General features: G+C 52.9%; 12 protein-coding genes across 12 annotated transcripts; 4 read left to right on the forward strand and 8 right to left on the reverse strand.

Annotated features, from left to right (window-relative positions):
- Window positions 1-109: 109 nt before the first annotated feature.
- Window positions 110-1,706, reverse strand: CC84DRAFT_390322 (uncharacterized protein). Its single transcript, XM_018186017.1, has one exon. The coding sequence runs from the start codon at window positions 1,216-1,218 to the stop codon at window positions 370-372; it is 849 nt and encodes a 282-aa protein (XP_018029664.1). The 5' UTR covers window positions 1,219-1,706; the 3' UTR covers window positions 110-369.
- Window positions 1,707-2,566: 860 nt separating this feature from the next.
- CC84DRAFT_1049726 (uncharacterized protein) lies at window positions 2,567-2,908 on the forward strand (the record flags this gene model as incomplete). Its single annotated transcript, XM_018173458.1, has 1 exon — window positions 2,567-2,908. A coding segment is annotated over one exon (342 nt), but the record flags the coding sequence as incomplete, so codon positions are not given.
- A 621-nt stretch (window positions 2,909-3,529) lies between these two features.
- CC84DRAFT_1181435 (uncharacterized protein) lies at window positions 3,530-4,251 on the reverse strand (the record flags this gene model as incomplete). The annotated part of the gene is made up of 3 exons (XM_018180558.1): window positions 3,530-3,799; window positions 3,994-4,156; window positions 4,223-4,251. The coding sequence occupies 3 exons, from the start codon at window positions 4,249-4,251 to the stop codon at window positions 3,530-3,532; spliced, it is 462 nt and encodes a 153-aa protein (XP_018029666.1).
- Window positions 4,252-6,264: 2,013 nt separating this feature from the next.
- On the forward strand, window positions 6,265-6,682 carry CC84DRAFT_1169440 (uncharacterized protein). The gene has a single exon (XM_018179661.1). The coding sequence runs from the start codon at window positions 6,287-6,289 to the stop codon at window positions 6,560-6,562; it is 276 nt and encodes a 91-aa protein (XP_018029667.1). The 5' UTR covers window positions 6,265-6,286; the 3' UTR covers window positions 6,563-6,682.
- Window positions 6,683-8,840: 2,158 nt separating this feature from the next.
- Window positions 8,841-9,227, forward strand: CC84DRAFT_1046804 (ankyrin; the record flags this gene model as incomplete). Its single annotated transcript, XM_018173422.1, has 1 exon — window positions 8,841-9,227. A coding segment is annotated over one exon (387 nt), but the record flags the coding sequence as incomplete, so codon positions are not given.
- A 493-nt stretch (window positions 9,228-9,720) lies between these two features.
- On the reverse strand, window positions 9,721-11,484 carry CC84DRAFT_1169441 (uncharacterized protein). Its single transcript, XM_018179662.1, has one exon. It carries the CDS (start codon window positions 11,475-11,477, stop codon window positions 9,729-9,731), a length of 1,749 nt encoding a protein of 582 aa, XP_018029669.1. The 5' UTR covers window positions 11,478-11,484; the 3' UTR covers window positions 9,721-9,728.
- A 758-nt stretch (window positions 11,485-12,242) lies between these two features.
- CC84DRAFT_392979 (Aldo/keto reductase) lies at window positions 12,243-13,743 on the reverse strand. The gene is made up of 3 exons (XM_018186018.1): window positions 13,430-13,743; window positions 12,418-13,211; window positions 12,243-12,367 (listed from the first exon to the last, which is right to left on the reverse strand). Exons 1-3 carry the CDS (start codon window positions 13,572-13,574, stop codon window positions 12,338-12,340), a joined length of 969 nt encoding a protein of 322 aa, XP_018029670.1. The 5' UTR covers window positions 13,575-13,743; the 3' UTR covers window positions 12,243-12,337.
- Window positions 13,744-15,291: 1,548 nt separating this feature from the next.
- Window positions 15,292-16,908, reverse strand: CC84DRAFT_392999 (NAD(P)-binding protein). The gene has a single exon (XM_018186020.1). It carries the CDS (start codon window positions 16,588-16,590, stop codon window positions 15,523-15,525), a length of 1,068 nt encoding a protein of 355 aa, XP_018029671.1. The 5' UTR covers window positions 16,591-16,908; the 3' UTR covers window positions 15,292-15,522.
- On the reverse strand, window positions 16,750-17,172 carry CC84DRAFT_392993 (uncharacterized protein). Its single transcript, XM_018186019.1, has one exon. The coding sequence runs from the start codon at window positions 17,123-17,125 to the stop codon at window positions 16,910-16,912; it is 216 nt and encodes a 71-aa protein (XP_018029672.1). The 5' UTR covers window positions 17,126-17,172; the 3' UTR covers window positions 16,750-16,909.
- A 1,198-nt stretch (window positions 17,173-18,370) lies between these two features.
- On the reverse strand, window positions 18,371-19,854 carry CC84DRAFT_393003 (FAD dependent oxidoreductase). The gene is made up of 5 exons (XM_018186021.1): window positions 19,792-19,854; window positions 19,628-19,741; window positions 19,445-19,577; window positions 19,372-19,394; window positions 18,371-19,324 (listed from the first exon to the last, which is right to left on the reverse strand). Exons 1-5 carry the CDS (start codon window positions 19,812-19,814, stop codon window positions 18,529-18,531), a joined length of 1,089 nt encoding a protein of 362 aa, XP_018029673.1. The 5' UTR covers window positions 19,815-19,854; the 3' UTR covers window positions 18,371-18,528.
- Window positions 19,855-20,322: 468 nt separating this feature from the next.
- Window positions 20,323-21,899, reverse strand: CC84DRAFT_1191249 (GABA permease-like protein; the record flags this gene model as incomplete). The annotated part of the gene is made up of 3 exons (XM_018181174.1): window positions 20,323-20,660; window positions 20,716-21,168; window positions 21,221-21,899. 3 exons carry the CDS (start codon window positions 21,897-21,899, stop codon window positions 20,323-20,325), a joined length of 1,470 nt encoding a protein of 489 aa, XP_018029674.1.
- Window positions 21,900-25,307: 3,408 nt separating this feature from the next.
- Window positions 25,308-27,206, forward strand: CC84DRAFT_1264294 (uncharacterized protein; the record flags this gene model as incomplete). The annotated part of the gene is made up of 7 exons (XM_018185299.1): window positions 25,308-25,402; window positions 25,451-25,517; window positions 25,572-25,676; window positions 25,730-25,770; window positions 25,820-25,955; window positions 26,007-26,190; window positions 26,236-27,206. The coding sequence occupies 7 exons, from the start codon at window positions 25,308-25,310 to the stop codon at window positions 26,892-26,894; spliced, it is 1,287 nt and encodes a 428-aa protein (XP_018029675.1). The 3' UTR covers window positions 26,895-27,206.
- Between the last annotated feature and the right edge of the window lie 556 nt (window positions 27,207-27,762).

Consider the following 27,762-nt stretch of genomic DNA (forward strand, 5'->3'; position numbering starts at 1 on the left):
CGGGGAAGTCCGGAGGCGGAAGGCGCACCTTGACAAACGGTCAGTCTCACAAAGCGCTCAATTGCGATCACACAGCGCGAGGTGGCAGCATAACAAACAGACAAAGGAGTGTGCGGAAGCGGGATCAGGGTCGCAGAGATTTTCCCCAGAGTCTGGGTCGCGCCGCAAGCCGTCGGGTGGGAGGCTTACTAGGGCAGGGGAGAGTGAAAGGTCCAACTCGCACGGCGTACAACAAGCACGAAGGAGCGACAGCCCAGCTATTCACCCACAGTGAAAGCGGCGAGAGAGTGCAGGACTCGAGGGTAAGGGAGGTGTGGAGAACGCCGCGTGTGAAAGCCTCAATTTCCTCCGTCCCAGGGGGTCCGCGAACTAAATATCGCAGCTCGCTCTTAAATTTCGGCTTAGCTCACGGGCCCACGTAGAATGCACGCAATTAGGCTTGCTTCCCGCTCTCTCACCACCGTCTCCGCGCAACAAAGTCCAGGGTCCGCCAGCCTTGCCTCGGACGCTCCGCCGTGGCCCTCTCCGCTGCCCGGTTGCAACTGTGGCCGTTTGCCAGAGCACTGCCGGACAGGCGGCCACTCTGCAGATGACGTCCGAGAAGGAGCCTGGCGCAGCCTCCATCCACTGCGGGACATGCATCTCAAGCGCGCAGCACGCTTGGCTAGCGATTCCTATCTCGCCCGGCAGCCGTTCGCCGTCGCAGGCGCCCGTCGTCGTGCGTACATTGCGCGCCGGCCTCCTTTTCGCGTGGGCGCGTGGGCTCGTTTCCTGGGACACTTCTCGAGTCGAGGGGATGTGCATGTGTCTACGAGCGATGCTGCCTTGACAGCCGCCATGCTCAGCCCAACAGCCCGTCCTGCGTCTGCACGCTGCAAACGCTCCGCTCCCCGGCGAAGAACGAGCGTCTGCCCGTCTGCTGCACGCTACTGCACACGAAGTCTGAAAAGAAACGCTGTGGGATGGCATGGCACACCTGCACACCCCACCCCGCCTCCACCACCAACCAATACTCGGGCTGCCTACGCCGTCTTGCTTCGGCAGGAGCTTCACTGCTGCCAGTGTGATCAACGCAGCCCACCTTTGACGCTGACCGTGTCTTGACGGACGGGCACGGCGCCAATGAGCTGGCCGTGGCAGAAAGTAGTTCACCTTGCGGATCTTGCAAGTCCTGCTGTGGCTTTCATCTGTGACATTCATTCGCAGCGGGCGCGCCATCCATCAATCCTCGCACCTCGGCGCGCATCGAAGACGGGATGATTTGCGATCGTGATCGTGAGAATTGCCGCAATATCTGGCCATGTGGTGCATCTCGCCCATCGCGGACGATTGCGATGTGCAGCTCTCCATCAGCGACGGTGTGCGGCGTTGATACCAGAAGCAGTTGGGAGCGTGCAGCCACCTCTTGTTTGCGGTTACAGCGCTTCCGCAACAGGAGCTAACTTTGTTCAGACAGCACAGTCGGTGTGGGTGCGAAAGTGTCGATGCCCAGCTGCGAACCGTGCTGACAGACCGTTCACTCATGGAGAACTGCAGGTAGGCGACCGTAGCCAGCACAACCCTGAAAGCTGGAGCGCATCGTTGGTACGCCAGAGATCGGCCACGCTGCCGTGCTCGAGCCCTACAGACGCTTCTCCGGTCGCTGCGGAGGTCAGCTCGTACAGCCTGCAGCAGTCTCACTTGTCGCACGTCTTAACCAAGGGATAAAGAGCACCGTGCGGCCGGGCATCGGCGGATGCTATCAATACATACCGTAAGAGTTGGGCTGCCGCCGGAGGAGCACCAGGACGAGCATGTTGCGCGCTTCGGACTTCCTTCAGGCTAACGGCTCTAATCCCTGCCACCTATAGGTTCCCGCGTCTCCTCGCCTACACTGTACAAGTGTACACTTGCATCCGATGGCTCAAGCAGAGTTCGAAACGCAGTTGACTATATATTTACATGTCGCCCCAGCTTACACCATCGCACTCGTGACCACATCCCTCTTGTTTGTGCCCCATTGTCTAGTCACAGCCCCTCGTCACGCGTGGAGATGGCCACGAATATGTCTCAAAGGCCAACCATGGCTTCTGAAGACCTTGAAAGTATGCCTAAACCCTCAATACAGCAATGCCCATATGCCAGTATGGGCGAATTCATGGGTCAAACAGCCGCCCGTTGAGCCGACCGCAGCCACGGATCACCCAAACAGCATATGAAACTCGGACACATTCACACCAGAAGGAAGACTCACATCAGCATGGCTTGCGGTCATTGTGCCGGCTCACAGAACGACCTGCGACCACCATGGGAGTGGAATGTTGCAGTCACGGCTTCCCACACCGTTGGCCACGCGACTTCTAGTTTGGTTCTGTGACATCCAGAGTCAAAGACGGTGTTTACTTGCACAACAAACCACGCCGCACAGGGCTATATTGCCACACTTTGCCTTATTGAATGAATTTACCCTGTCGCCCCTCTCTGCTTCTTCAATCTCCAAATCCTCCCCGGGTCCATTGCTTCTCTCTGAGCGCTAAACACAGATCGCGAACAGACGATGTGCTGCATGTCAACCCCACCATACCTCTTGCAGCTGCCTCCAGAGCTACTCCTCGAACTTAGCGACTTCCTCCCCGTGGACGGCATCCTGGCACTCAAGCTCACTCACTCGATACTCAACAACACTTTACCTGCAATACCGCGTCTGAGAAACCGCACGCTAGACCGATGCGCTCGGTTCGCCATCGAAAGGCATCGCACCTTGCCAGACGAGGACCGCCAGCAGCGACGATGTATGCTATGCAAGAAGACATACCCAAAGTCTCAGTTTTCTTCCTCGAGTAGTCCGGCGTGTTTGTCCCTTGCGTTCGATCAAGACGGTCCCCGCCCAGAAGTCGTGGAGCTCCCAGACTCTTTCTGCGCCTGGCATGTTGGTCGCCTTGCACGAGTGGTGCGGACCGATTCTAGCGGGAGAAACGAATGGGTGAGTAATGTGAGAAGGATGTGTATGCACAACGGTTGTATCGACGGCTGGCACGAATGCACTTGCGGGTGTAGCAGTTGTGGGCACAAGATGGTCCGGACGTACACCCGCTTTCTGAACAACAAGATTGAATGCAAGAAGTTTTATTTCTGGAGAAACGTTGCGGCCGGATCAAACGAGGACCAGCGGGAGAAGATTGGAGGGCGGTTGTATGTTCAAGAAGCGTGTTGGGATCCAGGTGAGCTCTGTCCCGTCGGCGCAGGTCGGAATAAGGTTCGAGGCGTGCGTTGTGATGCGTGGGCTGACACGGTGCTAGGCGCCACACCAGAGAGGTTTATCATAGTTTTACCGGTCCGATATCAAGATGTGGCTAGCTAGGATATTGAAATACTCCTAGATCGTACCGAAGCTGGTTATGGTCATCGGAGAACGAATAGCTCCCAGAGCAATCGACTTCGACAAGTACACCACCATCGGAGGATTTCTTTGCACGATGCCAGTATAGACTTTCGTCATCGTCTTTCCGTGGCACTTCCTATTGCTTTGTTCAATTCCTTTGTTGTATTTCTATTCTTTGTAGTCTTGATCAATGTCCTTCTCTCGTCTCTTTTCCACGTCAAAGACCATGTATGAGTTGGCAGGCTTTTCTCGCAGCCAACGCCCAAGACTAATGAGGACCAGCCATTGGGCAGACATCATAACCACACCAACCCACATGGCACCTCTATTTAGGGTGTCGAAACTCGACGCGCAGTCGTTAAGCCACCGTTCATCCCATCCAAAACCATCGTCAAGGTCTTGGCACATGCCTCTTTCAAAGTTGTCTCCGTGTCGCAACTGCGATAGGTATGGGATAAACGACGCGAATGAAGATGGTAGGACGTTCATCAGCAGTACGGTACTGATCAGTGATAGTGTGACGGAATGAACGAGGAGATATGCGGATATGAGGATGTGCCGCTTCTGCTGCGTGTTAGCGATCCGGTCTACATCGGATTTCCTGGCACGCAAGACTCGGGGACTCGGCGTACATGGACAGCACCCAGCAACCCGACGACACTCGCGGCAGCAGCAACGAGGTCATATGTGGCTACCCATGAAGAACACCAGGATTCAGCGAAGACGGCTTCGAGCACGACAAAGGTGGCAGCATGAGCCATAAGCGTCACAGACGGCAGTAAAATCGCGAGGGCACTATAAACATAATCAGCTACAACCCCAACGCGACAAGCCTTCGCGATATCTCGGTGGTTAACTCACCGGCCCTGCGGAACATCAAGGAAACTCATAACGACGCGCAGCGTGGAACACGCGGAATCTTTCAAGCAAGCAGAAGCGAGGCACCGAAGCGTTTTGTATGTTCCACACCGGTCGTCGCGTCAGAATTGATTTGCGCGCGCGCAGACCTACGTATCCGGGCTTTCCGTCGTTGGCCTGAATCTTTCCGCGAAAGCCTACGTCATGCATCTGGTTCCAGGTCGCCCAGCTCACAAGCGCATAACCCTATTTCCACCGACCCACTGCTAAAGATAAACGAAACAAGCGGTTGACGGTGGATCTCTCAATTCTGGACGAGGTTTGGGAGAAGATGAGGGCTGCCAAGTAGGTGCGCATGGGATTTGTACATGCAGATGCAGGTGTGTAAGCTCGGCCGGAGGCAGGTAGGCTGGCAGGGCGGGGTCGCTCCGAGCAAGGGCTGTGCCCGGAGCGAAGCAGCGAGACTTTGTAATCTATCGCGGAGCTTGGACCTGCTAATGGACTGCATGCTGTTGGATTTTCGAGCGGTGACAAAGCGGCCAGCAGGCTGCAATGGGTGATCGATCAAGCCGTTACTTCATCACCCATCCGGCACTTCCGGATCTCAAGCATAAACGCGGAAACACTCCCCAGACACAAATTGTCCCTTCACGCGTCCTGGATACTCGTCGCGGCTCTGCGCTCTCTGCCCTAGATGCCAGCGGCACATGTTGGATGGGCGTTCGACGGGCGAATCGGTGGTGCTGGGGCCGGGAAGCTGCAGGGCGTTGATTGGAGCTTGCCCGGCTGACGGGAGATCGGCACCGCGAGAAGGAAGGTGGGCGCGTGCCGCGGGCTAGCTGAGGGCCCCTCGTGACACGGACGCGTCGGCGGAGTTAGGCACGCGGGAGGGCATGAGTACTGTGCTATTCACCGCTGTGGGTTCGGAGTGTAGAGTTCTGGAGTTGTGAAGTCCGGTTTGTTTCCGAATCTCGATCTGTGCGCGGTGAGAATTTCCCACACGAACAGGACCGAACGAAGACTTCGATGTCTCAAGTTGTGCGTGATTCTAGCTATGGTCGAGCACGCTGATTGATGTCACAGAAGCAGCAGATCATTCACAATTCACTGTTCACTATGGAGCCCATGAAAGAATGACGGTGGTAGCCCTCTAGATCTAATCGCAAAAACCCAGCTAGGTATGAAGGCCATTCATACCTATCATCTCTTAGAACTTTGAGGAAGTAAGGCTGGATAGCGCCGCTTGTATTCTAGGCCCTCACCATATTGATGCGAAATGCCTGTTGCCCCTCTAGAATGAGCCGGGCGTGCTCCATGGTGGTTCGGCATGACCGGTCGCTCCATTGAGACGAAGAATGGAGCAAGAGCTGGATTTTCTGGTCGCTCCCTTGGGCTGAAGACAGCTATACATGTGGTCTACTCAGCGTCGCTCTCGGAAGACATCTGCATCCCATTGTTGCAAACCACGTATCCACGACTTCGAAACGTCTTCGCCGCTATTCCACTATTACTGTAGCCATTGAGCGGATCAAAACAGCATCTGGAAACTTTCGCAAACTACTAGCTTCTTCCTACACACTTTGTCTGCTCAGTTGCATTAGTGGCAGCGCTGCTCGCCCAGATCGGTGGCCGATTATTCCTCGTTGCCACGACGGCCCGTAGTCGTGCCTATATACCAAACAACTGTCACGACTCTGCTTTCATTGTCGATGGTGATTGTCAGAGCACTTGCTGGAGCTTGGCTTACTTTGACTGGGTGGCGTCTAGAAATCCATCACACTGGAGTATACAGGCACGAGTCTGTAAGGCTATAGCCACCTCATCCGGTACAGGCTGCCACCGAGGGACTCGGGGTTCACACCATTGTTTGGCGCATGTTAATAACGAAGCCTACTATCTGATCGTCTCCAGCTTTGGAAGGGTGCTCTGCAACAATATGCAATATGGAAACCCGGGCCCCCCCCCCCCCCCCCTTTGAGCCGCTAGAATTTCTTTGTCAGTTAGACTTTGTTGCAGGTCCCGCTCGCTTTGGTAACAGCACAAACCCAGCTTTTTGTCTTCGCTCGGATGGAGGACGCTGTGGGCGTGGTGATGTGTCGGACCTGCAGTCTGAGCCCTGGCGGCATCATCGAAAAAACACTGGGGGCCAAGACACTCGAGCTAGAACCTATCGCTGAGCAAGCGTTGAGGATGACTTCGAATATGCTAGCCTTTATAAGCGTCACGCAAAGCTGGAAGAGCTGGATACAACCTAACAATCTCGACGCGTACACAGGATTTCTGACCATGCCTAGCTTGTTTATTGCTGCGCTGCAGTGGAAGACGGGCGCGAAGACAGTGTGACCTAGAGCATCCGGCACTGCCACTGGATACGAGACAGGTTATCGATAAGAGTGCATCGGAGCTACACAACGTGGTGAAGCTGGGGAAGCAGGGTAAGGGACTGCATATGCGGTTGTGGTTGTAGGAGGGATATTGAGGCAAACAAATACGCCTTGCAGAAATTCGTTTCTCAAACCACGCGCTGCTGTCTTGCACGTGCCGATAGCTTACAAGAAACCGTTTCTCGATTCTTTGTTAGAGGAACTTGCGCGTACACCGAAGAAGTAGAAGCTGGCGCACTAGATACAAGAACAACTGAACGAAACATTGACAGGATGATGGCACTACGGATCGAGCTCGCTGCATTGCCGCAACCCAAGAGCTGATTAAAAGCTTGAGAACCAGTCCTGGCTTATATGGCAGATTACATCTACGCGCATTTCAGATGATTCTTTCACATACGACCATAGGACCTTGAGAATTGGGCTTCCCGTCCGCTCAGCCTTACACAAGCAGGGTACCGGCGGATTAGTACTCGGGTTCGTGAGAACCGTGGAATCCCCGCTGTTGTATGTTTTTGCGATTTTTTGCAATGAGCGGTGTAGTGGTGGAGTCTAAGGGGAAGCGAAACGCTCCACGGACCGAAACCGGCCCTGCGCGTCTTCACAGGCGAATGCTCGGGAAACCACTCCATTCCATGTTTTTGCCAGTGTATTGCACTTTTTAGCGCTGTTTTGGCTGTCTACGTTCTCGTGGCCGTGTTAAGAAAAATGATGTGCAGTGGAGCTTCTGCTTTTATAGCAATATAGCAGGGGACTTGAAGCACCTTCTCCACCCTACGACAGGTTTCACGAACAGCATCCACAGTGTATTCACATTACCGGTTCACACCTTGGTATGCGATATCTGCTTGAAAAAATTGTTGCCCGGTAACCGGGCATCAATATGCGCAGGATGAGCAATGGTGCGCTATCTGAAATTGTCTTTACTATTAACTGATCACATACATCATCCCATTGAACCCTGCGTTGTTTAAACTTTGCTCGAAGTTCTCCACAATAGAGCCTGTATTCAGCAACCTCTATATTGCAGACTGGCGTAGGAAGAACTCCGCATATGTGATCGCCTCGCTTCTCGACGGAGGCTTCCCACCAGGATGCCCGACAGCCGATTACGCTTATACATGGCTGAAATCCATACCGACCTCTACTGTCACAAGAATCTTTTTAATGTGCCTGGACGAATGGGGATGCTCTTAGAGAAAGGATCTTCATATTCGCTGTGCAAAGCGACAATGCGCCGATAGTGGAGAAGATGCTCTCATGACGCTATTTTCAAGGACCATAAAGGACTGATGTATCCACTAGAACATGCCTTGACAATGAAACATGAGTTAGTTGCTAAAGTCATCTTCTCAAAGATGTGCCATGGTGCGACTCCGACACAACACAACGAATACTTGAAACGGTACATCGATGTCCGCTTTCCCACCTATGATTTCCTGTGGCCCGAAACCCCAGTAGCTGCGAATGCGGAATCGATTTGCATAGCCCTAGATGCGGGAGCGCATCTACTGGCCAAACCTTTACAGCTGGCTGGCAGAGTGGTGTAGACTCTGAAGTGCTGTTCTACTACAAAGAAGGTAGTATTTTCGATATGATTGTCGCGCATACATACGGCACAAGGCGACGCTCTACTCAGAGCGTTGATCAATCTCGTTGGACAGCGTGCACGTTACCTTCCCTCCTTGCGGTGGCAGTTAAAAGTAATTGTTTTTCGATAATGAATTTACTTAGTTGGAGTGGCGCCGAACCCCGAGATTCACGGGCTCTATTGTGGGCAGTGAGCCGAAATTAAGGCATTGACAAGATTGCAAAGCTCCTAGAAATAGCAGGAAAAGAAACGCGCCGCACCAGAAGGCCATACGGATGTGCCGCCCTGCGCGAGGTGATCAGACAACGTAGCAGCGCGATTGTTAACATGCTCCTTGACAACGAGGTAGACCCCGATGCGATAGAGATTTCGTCCCAAGAATTGACAATGTTGAAGAGCCAAAGTCATACAGTTCGGTGGGTGGGACAATATTCCTGGATGATTCTGATATGGTCAAGCTACCTTTGCGCAGAGGTGCCAACGCAATGCTCTAGTAACGTACGACGGCACTGGGATGCAAGACCAGATGACGAGTGTCTTATTACGTTCATCTCCATTATTGGCTGCCATCGACAAATGAAACCTCGATATCGTCAAATTGCTCCTGGCACATGGTGCAGATTTGGACTACACGCGGAATGTGTAACTTCTCCGAACACCATTGCAGAGAGTCTCCGAAATCGGTAGTTTTGAAATTGTACAACATCTCATCGACAAGGGAGCTCAAATCGACACACCGCCGTCACGTTCCGGTGCCACGGCCTTGCAACTGGCCGCCATGGAAGGTCACGTCGACATTGTGGCGTATCTGATTAGCAAAGGTGCCAATGTCACTCACCCGCTAGCTCAGGGTCACGGACGCACAGCATTAGAAGCAGCCGCTGAATGGGGTCGTTTCGACACAATGTCTCTTCTAATGCAGCGCGAAGTTGATCTTGATCGAGAATACGGTAATCCACCTCAGAGCCAGTACGAACGAGCTACGTCCTTTGCTCAAACGAATGGCCAAATGGCTTCAAAGCGGTTTGTCGAAGATGTCCGACACAAATCGCTTAATTACTTCTTGGAGAATGATTTTCATCCTTCATGGATTTCTCGCCAAGCTAAGAAAGTAATCGATAAACATTGCCCAACCCACGACTTCGAAGCAGGACTTCCAACAAGCATACTCATCCTACCACACAATACGCAGGATTCTGTACTTTCCACATCCGACCTCGAGAGACAAAATCCAAAGGCTCACGGCCTGCTGAGCCTTGCAAATATCAATGACGATTGGGGAGTCGTTGCTGTCGGGTTCTTACTGCTTCATCATTGCATGTTTTTATCATGATCCTATCCAATTTGGGGACGGGGCGTCAAGATGTAAAGTCTTCTTGGTCAACTATTACTTTCTTCACAAGAACCCCTGCAGAGTTTTCTTGCTTTTATTGAATGTATCAATTCAGTGATTTCACATTGGAATACACGATTGAGGGTGCAATGAGGTTCCATGAAGCGAACGAGCTTCCTTGATTCTACACAGTTCTCCCCCTTAGCCAGGCAGCTTGACGCACTTGCCATAATTCAGCAGCATCTCCGCCACAACCCACCATCCGGCAACCGCGGGCCATCCCAAAACCAGGAAGAACACAGCCTTTACCAGCACGCTGCGCACCCTCGTAACACCGTCCACCTTCTCCCCAATAGTGTCCTTCTTCTCGTACTTGGCCACAAGAAACCCAATGACGCTGCCCCACGCCAACCAAAGCATAGTGATGGCCCGCTGCAAAATCGTGCTGTTTCCGGACCGAAACTTGGAGAGCACGAAGATGATGATAACTGGGGATAGCGAAAGCGCAAATGCAAAGTAGCGACTGCGCTTGATATACCGTGTGCTGCGCGGAAGAAGCTTCCCGGGCCACTTTGCTGTGTCTAAGACGAGTGGAGAGGGCAGCGGATCGTTGATGGCTCCTTTCTTTGCACGGTTGTAGGAGAACGGCGATGCGTTCGGCACGAACAGAGATCGACTGGGAGCTGCAGAATCCGGGGTCGCGCCACCTGTTATCACCTTGACGAGGGTCTCCTCAGATGCTTGACGATATGGAGATGCTGCGATGCCCCAGTTCGCGAACTGAACATACATATCTTTGTTCATGGTGACGAATTTAACCGGGCTCTTGACAAATTGGGACCCCTCCTCGACTTTGTTGTCCGCGAACGACTCGTTGCGATCCGTATCTGCCTCAAATACTTCGCCGACTACACCGTCGTAGTATCCATCCAGACCTTTTCTCCTGCGTTCTTCAGCCATGATAGGCGAGCCAACCATGTACACAGCATCGTAATCGGGCCTTGCGAGCGAACCGAGGAGATTGACCAGACTCATGACTGCGTAGGGTGCGACGGTCAGTCCGAAGGCCGCATATCCGAGCTTCTCGAGCTGATCACCCCGTGTCTGATAAAGAGTCTGGATGGCAAGTAGAGCCTGTACGAGTGCAACGAGACCTCTCATGATGTCGTAGTTGGAATTGATACGATCAACTGCAGCATCGTCGATCAGGTTGCGAACGGGAGTGCATGCCGGGACCATAATAATCGAATAGCCTGGTGAGAGGTCCGCGGGCGCGCATCGTATCGTTCGCGATCCGACAGAGTCCGGGCAGCGTTTCCTACAGTACGTCCACGGCGTAGAGTACGTATGTAGCTGGATCCCGGGCGCGCTCGTGCCTCCTGACATGCTCCGCATCTCGAAGTACGAATCCCGAAGCAACGACTGGTCATCGTCTATCTCCTGCTCTGTGACCACGGCTTCCTTCTTCCCTTTGCCGTTGAAGAAACTCTCTCTCGCAGAACCCTGGACTAACATAACGTTCTTCTCAATCACATCACCATCTCTTGGCTCCCAATCACTGGACCTCACAATCATACAAAGCGCCCCTGCTCTCCTGGCTTTCTGTAAATCCCTGGCCCTTCTCGCTTTGTGCTTATGCATGTGCTTCGTTTCGCCATCAACATGCTCCCATGATTCGGAACGAAACCGCTTGCGCACCGTCGCCCACCCTACAAAGATAGCTCGTAAGCCGCGATACGCGCCGAAACCGGGGAACATGAGCGACGCGAGTGCGTTGGTCAGATACGACTCCCAGCCTTCGCCGGGGAGAACAACGGTCGTAAGCGCGTGCGTCACGTAGTTGACGAGAAAGAAGATGGCGATATCCTTCCATTTGGCGGGCGTGCAGATGATTTCGGAGTCGTTGAAGATATGTGTGCCTTCGGGGAGAGTTACGGTGATGTTCCGCATCTTTTCCTTGTCGTCTATCGAGATCGCGAGTGTTCCAGTTGCTTGTAGAGCCAAGAAGAGCAAGCAGACATTGTGGGATGTCGAACGTCGCGTTGTAAACCGCATATTTGTCGTGGATGCGCGCTGCGCGTTTCTAACTGAGCCTATACGCGAGGTTTCGAGCGAACAACGCCGAAAGACGAGAACGGGCACGCCATCGTCAAATACCTTGAAACGCAGCCTTGCATTACAGGATTGCGGCGACTGTCCTCAGCTGCATATAAAGAACGAGGTCTGGGCAAGGCGTGGCTTGGAAACTGCATAGAGTAGCGTCCGCTTCTGGGTCTGGTCCAGCCACAGCTGAAAGAAGCAAATACGAGCCGCAACACATTCTAGCAAGCGGAGATCCGTATGGCGACGTCTCGTTCAGAATTCACAAGTCGAAAAAAAAGTACAGGAGACGCGTGTGGGTGCCGCTAGGCCGGCCGAGAGGAGAGAGTGCCGGCGTCCCTGTGGAATTAGTTGACAAGTCACGTGCGAACCCTCTTTCAAGGTTCTGGGCATATAGTCATCTTAACCGCCTTGAGTCTGCTCACCGACAAGCCTCAACGGGTTTTCTTTTCTTCAAGTTCATGGCTAACTATCGGTGTCATGTATCGCACTGTTCAAATCCAATAAAGCGAGAAAAAAGTGTCGGTACTATCACGCGAAGGAGTTCTGAAAGAGGCAGGAGGCCACCAGAAGACATATAGAGGGTAGAAGGGATATCGAGTTCTGATTCATAAAGCGGTATCTGAGACGCATGCCATAAGGGTACGCCCATTGCGTTGTACACTCAACACCTTGAAATCAAACCAGTTGCAGAAGACGCCAGCTTACGCTTATGCGAAAACGTAGCAAGGAATGCCGTACTAAAGATCGATTAGCAGCCGCGCGAACAAAAAAAAAGACCAATACTTACGTTTGTAGGTACGTTGAACTTGAGGTTGATGTTCAAGTCCGAGATCTTCTGGATCTCATCCTCGCCCAAATCAAAGTTCACAACATCCAAGTTCTGCGCCAACCTCTTCGGATCGTTGCTCTTGGGGATAACAGCCAGTCCGCGCTGTGTCGCCCACCGTAGTAGAACCTGCGCCGCAGTCTTGCCGTGCTTCTCCGCAATGCCGGTGATCAGGCTGTGCGACAACAACTGCTGTGTGTCCGCCGCAATCTTCATATCGCACTCAATGAATGACGACGGTCCAAAAGACGAGTATGCTGTGATGGCAATACCGCGCTCCTTTGCAAGCTTCACAAGGTTCTCCTGCGTGAAGTAAGGGTGGTGCTCAATCTGCAGCACTGCGGGTGTGATCTCCGCGTATGTGAAGAGGTCGAGGAGCAGTGCGCCGGTGTAGTTGCTGATTCCCACGCTCTTGGCCAGTCCCTTCTTCTTCAACTGCTCGATCGCCTTCCATGTGCTCTCCAAACTCGCCTTGCTGTGCTCGATCTTGGTGCCTGCATCATCGACGAACCAACCGGGAGGGTAGCGTACTTCGGGGGCAACGTATTTGATGGCGACGGGGAAGTGGATCAGGTAGAGGTCGAAGTAGTCAATGCCCCAATCTGCGAGCTGCTTGCGGGTGATGGGCTCAACCTGCTCGGCGTCGTGGAAGGAGTTCCACAGTTTCGAGGTGATGAAGAGGTCCTCGCGCTTTACGATGCCCTCCTTGATGGCGCGGGCAATACCCTGGCCGGACTCAACTTCGTTTCCGTAATCTAATGCAAGACGTCAGTGATCAGTTGCTTTAGCTCGTACAACAGAAGTGAGGCCATCTTGTGCAGGGATCCCTCCACCGGCAATTCGGCGCTGGAATCCGACCGCATCTCCATCTGATTGCCACGAGTCAACAGCCACCGAGCCTTTTTCGTTCCTTCCGCTGGACCGCCTTTCGCCAGGGCCGTGTGGAATTTTCACGAAACAGAACATCACATACCGCAAGCACCATCGAATAGCCGGTATCCGACCTTGATGGCCTCGTACACCTGGTCGGCACAGGTCTTGTTGTCTACCTTCCACAGTCCGAAGCCCACCTGGGGCATACTGTTGCCATCGTTGAGCTTGATACTTGGAGTAGACATTTTGAAGTTGTTAGGGTACGTAAACAAAGGATGGGTAAAAAATGACGACGGGAAGTCTCAAGCTTTATGGAGGACGGAAAGCAGCCGCGGCTCGATCTTATATACGTCAGCCGCCAGACCGAGCTTCCCTTAACCTGAGGACCCGACGGCAGGACGTGTCTATATCCGCGTCTTCGCGTAACGCGCGAGGCCCACGAGATAGACGACCCTGCATCTGCGACCGGTACTTTGGCAACAATGGACCAGTAACGCCACGGCTTCACATTCTGCCACTGACTCTAATTCACGCATAACCAAGGGTTCGGGATGAGGCTTCGCGTGCATCTATTTGCTGCACATCAGCTGCGTGCGTAGGAGGGCGTACTCCCCCATCCGACTTGACGCCCCGTGGAAGCTCGTGCAGTGAGGCTTGGATAGCGCCCGCACGCGGCACCCTGGATAATTACCATGCGGCCTGATCTCTCCGATCGGTTTCTAGAAGAGAAAACTCTGAAGATCCTAATGATTAGCTGGGAAAGAGCCGCCATACGGGCGTGGGATGGTTGATTTGCGGGCGGCTGGTACGGTCGCAGAGGGGCATGGTGGGGTTCTGGCGCGGAATCGCCTGCGCGTGCCCCTCCTATCGTTCCTAGCCAGGCGGGTAAAAGAAGGATTTGAGGCACCGGATAAATCGACACCGAAGACGCGTGCCTTGCGGTGCCACGGTCAAAGGATGGGAAATGATGCCTGGCACGCGTTTACGAGTGCGGCGAGATGCTGGAATTGGCAAGTGGGGGAGGGGTAGCTTCGAAGCGCTCGGGACCAGATTTAGCAAGGCACGCCGTGAATGTCTCAGTGCTCTCGGAGGTTGCACCTCCGCGTACCTACCTTGCACATTTATTTGACTTTGGAATTCGCTGCGATGCTTCTCACCCACCTTATCAGATTGATTGAGGACCACGGTTGCCAAATTGTGTGGTGGTCACGATGTCAGATGGCATCGCACGTGGCGCATCTTACAGGCATGGTATATGTGCTAAGACGTCAGGCAGATCATAACAGAACTCTTATCACATCATTCCACATTGCGCAACAAAGAACTGAAGATTTGTGAGGCTGGGCGCAGCTTGCAGCGGGCAACGCATCGCTCATGTCCGCTGTACGTTCAGGTCGGTCGACCGGTGCACGAGGAACATTCAATCGAAAACGTATGGTGCAAATCTAACTTGCATGCCATTTCATTGCGAGTTGGTCAGTGTTTCCTATTCGGCTATCGTATTCCCTTTCTCCAACGATGCAGTCCGCCGCACGCATTGTGGGACCAGATCCTTGCGCAAGCCCAAAGTGCAAGCTTTTTAACCCCTTCACAAAGGGAGACCTCATCGCAAATTCTCCCAAACAAGACAAGGCATTTGATGGAAGTCTGTCAGCTAGTGAGCGTTCCTAGACAAGACTGCAAGCTACGCTACAATATTGAAGCAGGAGGTATGTGTAGGAGGCATGTGTAGGAACACGACAATGACAGGAAATGTGTGGAGATACATTATAGGAGATACCTTCAAGTAGAGGACGCATCTTTCCAAATTCCGACCGGAAATCCTTCTTGGTTGATAGCTGACCAGCGTGACCAGATTCGCGCAGCAAAGCCCCAGGAGCAATCGTCGTCTTGCAGCTGAAGGTACAGTATCGCTATTGAGCTGCTCAGCAGTACTTCCTCCCACCGTTCACCATCTGCGCTGCAGTCATCCTCCCTGTCAGCATCGGACTGCAGCTCGAGATGCTCGTGCAGATAGCAAGCCTTGCCAACAAATCATCTTAGAGCAGAGCACTGCGAACACTGTACAGCATATTGAGCACAGCGTGCAGATCCAGATGGAATATACACCTGATCAGGCTTGAATTTCATTCCATTCGTAGGCTGACAGTCCGTTCTATTGAGCTATTTTGTTTCCTTTCTCTAAAAATTCGATTAGTTCGTCAACTCGGTGACCAGCTTTCCTTTGTTGCCACCCTCAAACAGCATTGTCCACGTCTTGGGTATATCTTCAAACTTCGTTGGCACGATGGTCTCTTCCTGCTTCTCGATCTGAATCTTCTTGTCCTTCACCGCATTCCTAACAGTATCCACCATCTCCTGTCCGTTGCCCTTGAGGTACGCGTCGAACACAATGAAACCTTTGAGCTCAATGCGGTTGGCAATGACCTCGAACCAGTTCTTCAAGTTCGTTGACTCAGGGTCGTTGTAGGTCGCAATGGAGCCGCAGACGGCGACGCGGCCATAGCGCTTGATGCGCTTCAGCATCGTATCGAGGATGTGGCCGCCAACGTTGTCGAAGTACACCTCAACGTATCCGTCGGTCGCCTTGATGAGCTTCTCCTCGAAATCGGCCGCCTTGTAGTCAACACAGACATCAGCGCCCAAGCTTTCCACCCACGAGCATTTCTCGGCGCCGCCAGCAATACCAATGACCCGCTTGCAACCCAGTACGTGCTTTGCGATCTGAACGACCATGCTACCAGTGGAACCAGCAGCACCGCTGACCACAACGGTGTCCTCTGCCTTTGCCTCTGCGACCTTAACGAGACCGTAGTAAGCGGTAAGTCCAGGTCCACCGAGAGCGCCGATGAAGTGTGTAGCCTTGATGCCTGCCTCCTTGTCTTCCTGGATCGGCGTGGCCTCCTTCGCCTCGAGCACTCTATAGTCTGTCCAGTTGGCCATGTATGATACAAGCTGGCCTTCCTTTAGGTTCTCTGCCTTCGATTGAACGATCTCGCCGATACCGAAGGAGCGCATAACGTCGCCTTGACGGACCGGAGGGACGTAGAGGCGCTCGGCATCGGCGCCATCTTGGATCCAACCTCTCTGCGCGGGGTCGTTGGAAAGGTACTTGAGCTTGACGAGGACCTGTCCGTCGGTGATGGAAGGTGTGTCGACGGTCTGGAGCTTGAAGGTTGCATCATCTCCGCTCAGGGAGACGTTCGTCTTCGGAGGGTTGCTGACGATCCATTGACGTGTTTGCTTGGGAATGGGCGACATTATGGTAGTAGATTGGGTGATTTAGGAACGAACAATGGTGGGGGAGGGTAAAGTACAATTGTCGTATGATGTGACGTGACGTAGGGTCCAGATGTCTAGAAAGCAGAAGGGTCTACCAGCGACTAAGTACTCTCGAATGGTCACAGCTATGAAAGAACTCCGCTCTTCGTCCGCCCCGTTGATTTCGAAGCAGGCAATCAAAAAAAACTATAGGGCGATGAAGTCGACAAGAGAGGGTCCACCCACAGAAACAGCCTCGGCTCGTCCTACTTACGCAACGTATCGCCCACACTGACGTCGGCCATGAGGTCGGCCATGACTAGGAACGGCCCGCATCGTATGATGAACTAATCATGCGCGATAACGGAGTCGAGATGCGGCGAAAGTTGCGGATGCGGGTAACCGCAGCGAAAATTGTTGTAGTCGAGGTGATGAGGGGGCGGGGATGCTGGCCTGGGGCGCCGAGGTACATGACGGGTAACAAGATCTTAGGTTGAACATCTTTCATCGTAGCGCTTGATCCCAACTTCATCATAATCAGATACTGCTGGCCGATTGGTCTCTCCTATATCTCATTTTCTTAGACAAAGGCAAGTTCTATGCGGCATGACTTGTACCCACAGTCGCAACCTCCCGCGGACGCAGTCGAACGCTTCCATCGGCCAAAATCGGCGGCCAACCTAATCATCATAGGCTATGCTCTGACACGGTGTCACTCGGATTGCATATTTGCTTTTGCTCTCCATCCTCTGTAGACTGTTGTGTTGCAGCCTCCTCGAGCTGTTGCCTCCAATCCTCCGGTCGATATGGCGGCCAAACATACGAGTCCTCATCTTCTAGCTGCTTCTTCCGGTCATGAATTGCAAGTCGCTCAGCTTCCAGTTTCTCTTGCTCCCTGAGCTGATCGCGGGTTCCCATGATAGCGTTGTACCTGTCTCTCAGATACAAGGTCAGCGGAAGTCTACGACACTCAAAACCATAAACTTCTCAGCTGCTTCAGTCTTCTGCTCCAGGACCGCGTCTCCCACCTAGACCGGCATCCGAGATAAACCTACGCTACGTCTAGTCAACACCCAGTCACTCTTCACAGTGAAGACCTACCATAGAAAGTAGCCCAGGTTCCATCCTTCAATTCCACTGGTCCGTTGTCCATTCGCATAAGCATTCGCACACCTGTCTCCCCCACTCTGACTTCTTGTACCTCCCAACGCTTGCCTGTCAAATGGTAGTTCCATGAGAACCCCGCAGCTAGTATCGCCAGGTCCGAGTCGTTGGTGTATCCGGTTCTGGGGCCCTCATCGACTTCAGCATGGCCAATACTGTTGTTGCGAGGGAGGCTGTCGTAGCGGATACGGTAGATCGAGTTGACAGAGGTGGTCAGTAAGGTTGTCGCGGGCGCTGTGTCAGGGCCTGCTGCCGCACTTGTAGCAACCATCGCTTCGGTGGGTTGCGCTGGTCTGCGAGCCTGGCGCTTGTTCTGGCGAAGGAACTCTTGCCGGGAATGGCGCTGCATGGGGTATTTGTCCCTGGTGAAGGTGACTTCACTCGGCGACGGGGAACGGGATTGGGAACGCTTCGCGGCCATACTTTGTCGAGTATTGTCCAAACAAAGTTGGGAGAGGCACCGGCTTATAAGTGTTTGAGTGCCAAATCGTGACTAGAAAAACGACCGCTGGCGATTTGTTCCGTGGTTTGGGTGAGTATAGATCTTGGTACTGGTGTTTGTTGGGTGGCCCCACTTTACCACGAGCGTGCACGCGCTGGACGAGTAGAACATCTACGCGCAGTTCACTAAAGGAAATCTCCGCTCCTGGAAGGAGTCTCATTTATCGGGAGATGATTCGAGAAATTGGTGGCAACACAACTATACCCAAGAATCAAAGGATCTCCCGCAAGTCAGATCCATACCTCTTCTTAGCCCACATACACTCAAAGGACTCAACCCAGAGCTTGTTCCACAAGTCTCAGCGCCTTTCTCGCACTCCCAATCGAATTCTGATACCCCGCCCCCGCATGTCCATACTGATGCAGAACCTTGACCTTCTTCCCTCCGACATCCACATCCTCAAGCTCCACCCTTGGTCCACCCTTTCTCCCCGGCCTCAACCCCACTTGCTCTCTTAACACCTCAATCTGCGCATCCTCACCCGTCCAACCTACCATGACCTTCTTCACTCGTTCTAGTATACCTTGCGATATCACAGGCGTGGGCTCGGGGTCCCAATTGCCAGTGTCGTTGGTTCCCCCGATGAAGTAGGTCGCATCTGAAGGCCCGGCGGAAAAGGGCGTGATTCGGCGTGGGAGGATGTATGTTACGGGGTCGCTGTCCCAGATTGTGATGCGGGATGTTGGTGGGGGCGGCGTGATGCGCACGAGGAGAGTCTGGCCGCGTATGGGAAACACGGCTTCATCGCAAAGCTTGGACGCGCCGAGACCGGTGCAATTGATCACGACTTCGGCGTTCTTTCTGTCGAGATGGCTGAGAGCTGCGGAGATGGTGTTTGAGATGGAGGCTGACTCAGGAAGTGTTGCGGTGATCATCTCTGCGCCGAGAGACTTTGCTCGGGTGAGAAGGTAGGTGAGGTATCTTGTTGGGTTGATTAGGACGGTTGTAAACGAGTTGCCGCTCTTTGGACCCTCTGGCGGGAGATCGGACGTGGGTATGAGGGCGAAGTCCTGTACAAGGTCGCAAAACCACAACCGCGGCGATGCAGGATCATTCCTCTCGTCGACCCTATCCTAGCTTCAATATACTAGCCTCTCAATTCACGGATTACTTACGAGTATTTCACGATAGGTACACGCTGCAATCAATGAGCATATGGGCATTGAGTCTGTGGGTGGCATCGTGTACCTGAATACCCATCTTCTCCGATTCTTCAGCTTCGTTCTCCAGGATATCCATCCAGTATTTGTAGCTCTGCCTCTGCCAATCGCAAACTTCTATTTGATCAGGTAAAGCTTGCGTATGCCATATAGCTCCAGCCCTAAACAGTCGATGTTGAGCTGAAAGACTACGTATACATGAGGGACTTACCATGGCGATGTGTACTCGATGCTCTCATTCCCAGGCCAATGCCTTGCCAGGACAGTGACCTTGTAACCATTGTCGAGCAAATCGTTCGCGGTTTGCAAACCAATAACACCGGCGCTGCTCCCTGTCAGCATTCCTCATAGTCGCAAAGATGTCTCTTAACTTGCCCGATAACGAGGACGTGCGCCATTCTGCCGGCTTATAGAATGCAATGCTGAGCGACACCTCCTAAAGAGCTTTGCATTCCTTATGTAGTCTGCTCCGCGTGTAGGAACATGGGCCGTATTTCGCATTGGCTATCCGGTTGAGGTTAGTTCGTAGCACCAACCTGCAATTACCCTAGCCATCTTACACCGAAGATCGGCATGACTCGTGATGTTTATTCCGACGTTGCGTAATTTGCTATCCCACCAGCGTGGTTCGTTCATATACGTGAGGTTTGGGAGATTGTTATTTGTTTGGACGCGTGTCTCGCAGCGTCAACTTATCTACCCAACAGCTCTTCAAGACAATATTAGCAACGTTACCGAAGAAAGTAGAGGCATATAATGCCCTCTATTGGTGTATCGACCTATAGAGAGTATATGTACCTGATGCATGTGCTCTATGTACGTCGTGATGGATATGCCGGGATAGCTTTCCACATCCGCTGTACAGCCCAACCGTCCGCCGAACATGCCACTGTATTCACAATGTCTTCAAGAATTATGCCATCCCTCTACTAGGACCACAGGGCCCTTGTAGACTTTCCTTCCTCGAATCGCGTAGTCTACAAGACACAGAACCGCAACAGCGACGAACATAACGACGGACCAATTGAAGTCTTCCAGTGCAAAAGGCGTTGCGTTCGGCCAGAAACACCAGAAGAAGGCGTGTGTGGCGTAGAGAAGACCGACGCTGTTCACAAGAACTCCAAATCGCCCCAGCGACCACCTGCAGCGCGGTAGTAGCTCAGGATGGTAGATGCGGCGGTACAGGACAGCACCTATACTAAACATGTAGGTGATCATGAGTGAGACCACGTTGAGCGAGATAACTATCTCCTTGTCAGCTGACGTCTTTGCTTAGGGCAAGATGCGAAGTTGACGTACTTGCGTTGAAGGCCGCGTTTGATCCGACGTTGATCAAGGACAGCAGAACAGTGAAAATACTAGTAAACGTGATGGCATTCACCGGCACATGCAGTTTTGGGTGGACTTTGCCCAGCCATCCGCTGAGAGGGAATCCTTCGTCTCGCGCGAAGGCCCAAGTTTGTCTTGATGTGGACAAGTTGAAGCTGAGGGTTCCAGCGAAGATGAGGATAGTCGGAATGGCGTTGAGGACCACGACAGCGCCTTTGGGAACTGCCTGACTGAATACCCAAATATGCGGGTACCCGGTGGCATCTTCAAGGGCAGCTTCTACGTCTGTCATCATGAACATATAGCTGATGAGGAACACGAATCCCAAAATGCCATTCAAGAAGTAGGCTCCCAGCATCGCTCGCGGAACTGTTCTGCCGGCATCTTGGGTTTCTTCGCTCATGTGTGCTGCTGCGTCGGTGCCTGTCTTATTGTGAGATGGTACTTCGTTGCATACAGAGAAGTGCCCACTTACTGATGCAGGCATATATTGCGGATATCTGGCCAACCATGAGAGCTAGACCGATCGAGTTCCAGCCACCATCGTTCGTGAATTCTGTGAAGGTGGCTTTCGCCGTGGCGCGGGGCGAACGAACCCACAATATAACAATAATGACAAGAAAGCCTACGATGTGGAACACTAGCATCAAATTCTGGAAAAGGGGCATCAAATTGGCGCCGTACACGTTCAACACCCAGACCAGGAGCGTAATGGCAATGACCATAAGTGTACCCTGCCATCCAGTCGGCGCGTAGTCAGGGTAGACGACGATAGCGCAGGACTGGATAAGCGTGCCGACAAGATAAGGACCCGAAGCTGTACCCGCCTGCCAGGAGAGGGTCGACATCCAACCGATGAAGAAACTGAAAGGCTTTTGTACCGAGGGAGGCGAGAATTCAGATACCCAGTGATATTGGCCACCGGCAGTCGGTGCCATCGATGCCATCTCGGCAAGTGATGCAACGACAAATGAGAAGCCGATAAAGGTCCAGACATATGACCATATCAAGCCTGCAGGCCCTCCATCAACCAATCCCTGAGTTGTCGCGGTCAAGAGCACCTCCCAAGCTCCTTGGATGATGACGGTGAAGGCCAGCGCGGAAAGAGAATGGTAATTTCTACGCAGCTCCTGAACTTTCCCCATGCGGACCATGTCATTACTGTCGTTTTGCGTTTGCCCAGTAGTGATCTCTGTACCGGCCGAAGATGTCAGTACGTTGTCTTTGCCTTCGCCGCTCGCGACGCCCCCGATCGCTGCACCCTCCTCTTTTCGTGTTCTTGCCATCACGCGTAACTCAAAACCGTCCGAGATCGGGTGGTAACCAGCACTCCAATTGCGCAGCCGTTGCAGCGAGTCTATTGGATGTAGGAACGGTGCGAGTTGTCGAGGATTGGATTTTGCCATCGAACAAACTCTTGCGCGGCAAAAGCAAGAGCGCCTAGACCGACAGGGACGGCTTGTAGAACCTGGCGACAACGCCTCACCCCTTCAGGAGGCATCTACCGGAATCTCGAACATCGGACTCTGGGCCCCGGACGCCTTAGGTTGGTGGTGACAGTTAGTATAGCCAAAAGCGCCCGTTTTTCCGCGAGCTAGCAGCGGGGCAACGGGACGATCCGACAGGGTACCGTGTTGTGAACACCAGTGCAAGACATAAAGCCATGCCTGTCACCCGTGTGTTGACACTGAAAGAAATCTCTCCGGTGATTCTTTGTTCAAATGCGACACTGACTATTATGGTCATGGTGCATTGTGCTGTCTATCGACATAGCATCGTGGTACGAGTGAAATCAGAAGCCGCTAGACAGCGACGGCGCGTCGCAAATACACCGGGAGCGTTTCGTCAAAGCGTTCGCACGAGAGACCCTTTCGAGGACAGATTTAATTGTACTAGGTTGTCCATTAGCGAACAGCACAGCGACAATTTCTCCTGGAACATTATCAGGTAAAAGCGTGAGTGCAGCTTGTCGTATATAAGACCGCGAATTTCCAGGGTCAAAAAGTGGCCACCCCATTTTCATCAGACACCCAGGTGCTGATTCAGTCTCAAAGAGTTGAAGTATGTACCTTCGTGTCTGAGTGCCAGTAGTGACTTTGCATTTGTTTTGTCGCGTAGGGAGAATGGCATCGCCTTGCTCAAGCTTTGGAAGCGAAAAACGAGGCATTGGGCTTCGTGTCTTCGACTGTATCTTGACGTTCGCCTGGACATGCTTCCGTATGCGAGGGATCCTCAGGTGTATCAACATTGACGACTATACCATGAGTAGCTGCTTCCTCGCGAATGCTCTGCTGCTGATGGAAGCAGCAGTCGACCCCAGTCTGCAGGTCTCTATCATAGCGCAGCTGATGCCATTATCGACAAGTTCGATGAAAATAAGGGACGTCATATTCTCGACTCTCAAGGCTGTCGACAACGTCCATCCAAAAGGCTATCACGAGGGCTGGGTGGCCTCTCCCGCTGCGCTGACTGGGTTGACTGCCATTGGAATTGACCTGCAACGCAGATGTGCCGAGGATGTTACGCCTTTTTTTCTCTGGAGATACAGAGCACGTTCTATACTTGTGGAGCTCATCACGTACAAGCTACATCAGCCCAGGAGTTCGGGTGTCTAGTGTGTCTGTGAGGACCGACTCCTTTGTAGGTTGTATTGTTACCCAGGACGAGGTCACTTGTGGCAGTTGGGTGAATCGTCGTTTTTGTGATCCCTATCGCGGCGCCCTGCAAGGTTCCCGGTACGAGCGGAACGTGTTGTGACCTAGAAAGCTCTGACTTTTGGATGATGGTCCTTAATGTTAACTAGCAATGAGAGCGCTAGCATACGATCGGCACCATTGATTACACAGCGGGCGAGCCTACGTTTCCTATAAAGCGGAAGGAGCAGTGTGAGGTTGTGGCTAGCCACTCATTGACACAGTCTATTAGGGTGAACGCATGCCTCGTGTACCATCTGTGGCCAGTATGCCTTCGTGTTCAGTAAACTTCCAGCTGCCGCGAAACTCTCTCCGGAACAGAGGGCATGCACAAAGGGAGAGATGGAGAGGATACAACCGACTCATCCATTTCAATGCTCGTACAGATCCAATAGCGTAAAGGCGTGTGATTGGCTGCCAGCGCTGGGTCAACTGGATCTTGGATTCTTGTCTGATCGATCGCCATGAGCGTAACGAGTTCCGACAGACCGGGAAATGGGTACTAGCTTAACTCTTCGAACCCATACTGGAAGATAATGCGATTGCCTTAAATGCTTGCATGCGTGGGATGCGTATCTAATAGTTGGTACTTCGTAGCCGTGCATGGCTCCCATTTGAAGGTGGAGCTGCAGCACAAGGTCGGCGATGGGAAACCTTCTAGAAAAGCCTTCGAACACCCGCAGTTACCGAGGTGACGCCAGTCATGCAGAGTAAGTAATGGCTGTTTCGATGTCTTCTGACCTTTCGGTCAGCTCATCCGTCAGAAAACTGCCGAGGAGGAACCAAAGGTTGGACTTGTAGAGGCGCACACAGATGTTGACGAAGGTCAGCGATCTTCGATGTGATATCGTAATCCGATTGTTAATGCGAGTGACATGTATTCTAATGGGGCTTGTGAGGTGTCTTGCAACGCTTGTACAGACTGAGCGGGTTGCGCTCGAAAGGGCACTTAGCGTTTCATAATTGGACCTAGCCCTCGGATGGGAATCCTTCCAGTCGAACAGGAATTGTGATGACGCCAAACCTGTTGGAAAACTTCTAGAAAGAACGCCGCCTAGGCTACACATCGCGCAGCTGTAGCGTGCTCATGGTGGCACGGGAGTATCTCTGGTTCAGGGTCTGCAGGGCGCCGACGAGGCTGGGTTTCACCAACGCGTAAAACTACGCTCGACCTTCCAGAAAGGCGACGGGGCGCTTGGATGATTCTGAGGTGGTGTCGTGAGGCTTTTGGTAGTCGCAACGCTAAGAGCCTAGCTTGATTTGCACTCGTATTTGGGATGGCACATGATGAGTTTGCGAGGCAATGCATGATCCATCTCGATGGTCGAGCGTGAGTTTAGAAGGGAAGTCGAGGTTGGGCACGAGTATCATTTCCCTGAGTGAACGTGAGACGTGCATACAGTCCCTGTTGGAAATGGTTGTACCTGGCCGTCAGAACCTTCTTCGGGCGCCAACCCTGTCGCACTCCCGCGACAACGTGCTACTAAAGATCCCTTTTCCAGCGCGTCGGTACCGCTAGCAGACAGGCTTACGAGCGAACACCACGCACGCGTATTTCGACTCAGGAGCCACACTTGTAATAACGGAAAGTGACCAATAGGCTGATTAGCCGCCTTCGTAGATCCAGTACCGACTCAGGAACGACCGGAAGGAACAGCCGCACCTATGCGGGACCCGATAATGAATGGGTGGGCTGCAGAGACGGTGCTATTGACTTCGGCGTTCTGGTCAAGCCTTGGGAATGACGACTCGCAACGATCTGGCATTGTTACCGTGAATATATCCCCCTGATCGGCCCACTGGGGTTTTCGTCTTGTGGTTCTGACTTCATATCCCTTGATCGATGCTTCTGTGCAGAGACATGCGGTGATGGCACAAACAGTAACCTCCGAAGACTGTGGTCCTACGATCGCTCGGGTTAGTATCGCGGTATATGCTATCGCGGTCTCGTTCGTGGCACTGCGGTAAGTACGACGGCCCAATGGCTCACCGGTGCGCTGACAGATCCACAGCTTTGTCACTCGCGGGTGGCTTGTCAAGAAATTCGGCTTGGACGACTTGCTCATCGGCATTGCTCTGGTGAGTTTGATTCTCTGATCATCAACCATTCGTGCAATGGTAACAATGGTATAGCTCGTCGGCGCTGGAGAAACAGTCGCACTTCAGTTCCAAGTACACCATGGGCAAAAACTACAGTTCGGCGCTTCAAAGAAGGAGGAGATCAGCAAGATTCTCATGGTAAGTTGAGTATAGCACAAAGCACATGCATGCTCGTGCTGATACACTCATAGTACAAGTACATCAACATGCTACTTTACTATGTGGCGAACGGGTAAGTCATATTCGATCCGACCGCTAGACCTGCAGCTAATAGTGACGAGGGCCGTGAAGCTGAGTATACTGGTTTTGTATCATCGTATTTGCTCGTTGCAAAAGGGTCTTCCTTGGTTCTTGCGAGGAGCGGTAGTCTGGTCTATGTGGGCGGCCATCACAGCCTTTACCCTCTCTACCTTTTTTGTAAGAGATCAATAAGCCCGGCGACCATCACGGAGATCTAATCCAACTCAGGTGGAGATGTTTAACTGTCTGCCTGTAACAGCAATTTTCGATTTGGAAAATCCGGCAAGGAAGTGCATAGCGTGGGTGCCATTCTACCTCTCGCAGGCCGGAATCGATGTATTCATCAACCTGGTCTTGCTTGTGTTTCCGTTACCATTACTGGCTATCTTGAGGATCGATAGGAAGCAGCGCTGTATGTGACCACCCATCCCAGCCTTGCATCTGCTAATCGTTATAGATTTGCTTGTCTTGGTCTTCTCCATTGGGCTATTACCGCTCGTAGCATCCATCATCCGATTGTGCCAAATCGCGACAGCAGCCGGCACAAAAGCCGGGATGCGACCTTCTGGTGATTCCAGCTGGGAGGGCCGTTGGATCCCGCTCTGGTCCCAAATCGAGGTCGACGTAGGCATCGTCGCCGCCTCCCTGCCAAGTCTGAGCCCGCTATTGAAGCAGATATGGTCTGGCTTTGCCCATTCACGAACGTTATCGCCGTCGCATGTCCCCACACTCATCGAACCGGGTTTTAACAACAGACGTGGAGAGGCCCAGGGACTCCAGAAGCTTCCTAGTACCATCTCAATGCTCCCGAACAAGTCTATTTCCACTCTTGACACCCTCCCGAACAAGTCGGTATCCACTCTTGGCTCTCTTCCGAATAGGTCGGTCTCGACTCTCGGCGAGTTAGAGAACACGAAGCGGTTGACATTCTTCGATGATTCAGAAGACGGGGAGGTCGATCGCGAAGCGTTCCCAGACCCATACAGCACGACGCAGATCGGAGTAGCGCGGACAGTCAACACGCGGCTATCGAGGGCGATGTTCGTGGATGTGCCTGTCTCACCCAGGAGGAGCGTTGGCTTTACAGGGCTCTCAATTCCGGAGGCTGCCGTCTAATGAGCTGCGGTTCTAGCATTCACAAACCTTTGATTATATGAATCGAAGTCTTGCAACATCTTCTACCTGACACGCAGGCTGATGTGTTCCAAAACGCACGTACTCCATCCCGAAGTCATTGGCGCGGTACCAGCACTACGACGGTGGGCAGATGGGCCCCGGTACTTGCGGCGTGCCGTGCGTGTCTTTGATTGGATGAGACTCGGTTTTGAGGTCGTGAAGTTTTCCAGGACAAAGACCAGAGGCGCCACAAGGAAGAGTTACCACTTGCCACGCCACGATGGTAGTGCTTGTGGCATCCGCTCTCTAGACAGGCGCCGAGGCAGCGAGCGACCTCCTGCACGTTCTCCTCGTTCGAAAGTATCTAGGATTTCTTTGCGTGGCAATACATCAGCTTCGCTGCTCTGCTTGTGTGTCTTGTCGCGGATCTGGTGCCGCACCGCACCATCGCCTATGGAAGAGGCAGAAGGATGGGCTCGCGGTAGGGCCTTCTCGCAGGTGTCCGAAGTTTTCAGGGACTACACAGTACGTCGTGCAGAGCTTATTCTGAGCGAGGAGAGCGTCACAGCGGTCACTGCAATAGGGAGTTGTTGAGACACGGGAGCCAGTGATTAGCGTAGAAGCGTTGCGGGGAAAGCAGTAGCATGATGTCTACGTGACGCGATAATATACCACCACCCATGTGGGCCTTTCTACAATGTGCGCGCTGCAGTGCACGAGTCTTTACCCAATGGGCGACTCCTTGATGATGCAGGTGGAAATAATGTTCAATGTTGAAAGGCTGGAGCCCAACGCGATCGGCGTGTTGATGGGCCCCGGATCCCGGATCCCGGTTATTTCGTACATGTGGCGCAAGCCCTATGTGTGA

Source organism: Paraphaeosphaeria sporulosa (genome assembly GCF_001642045.1).
Source record: "Paraphaeosphaeria sporulosa strain AP3s5-JAC2a unplaced genomic scaffold CC84scaffold_15, whole genome shotgun sequence".
Taxonomy (NCBI): domain Eukaryota; kingdom Fungi; phylum Ascomycota; class Dothideomycetes; order Pleosporales; family Didymosphaeriaceae; genus Paraphaeosphaeria; species Paraphaeosphaeria sporulosa.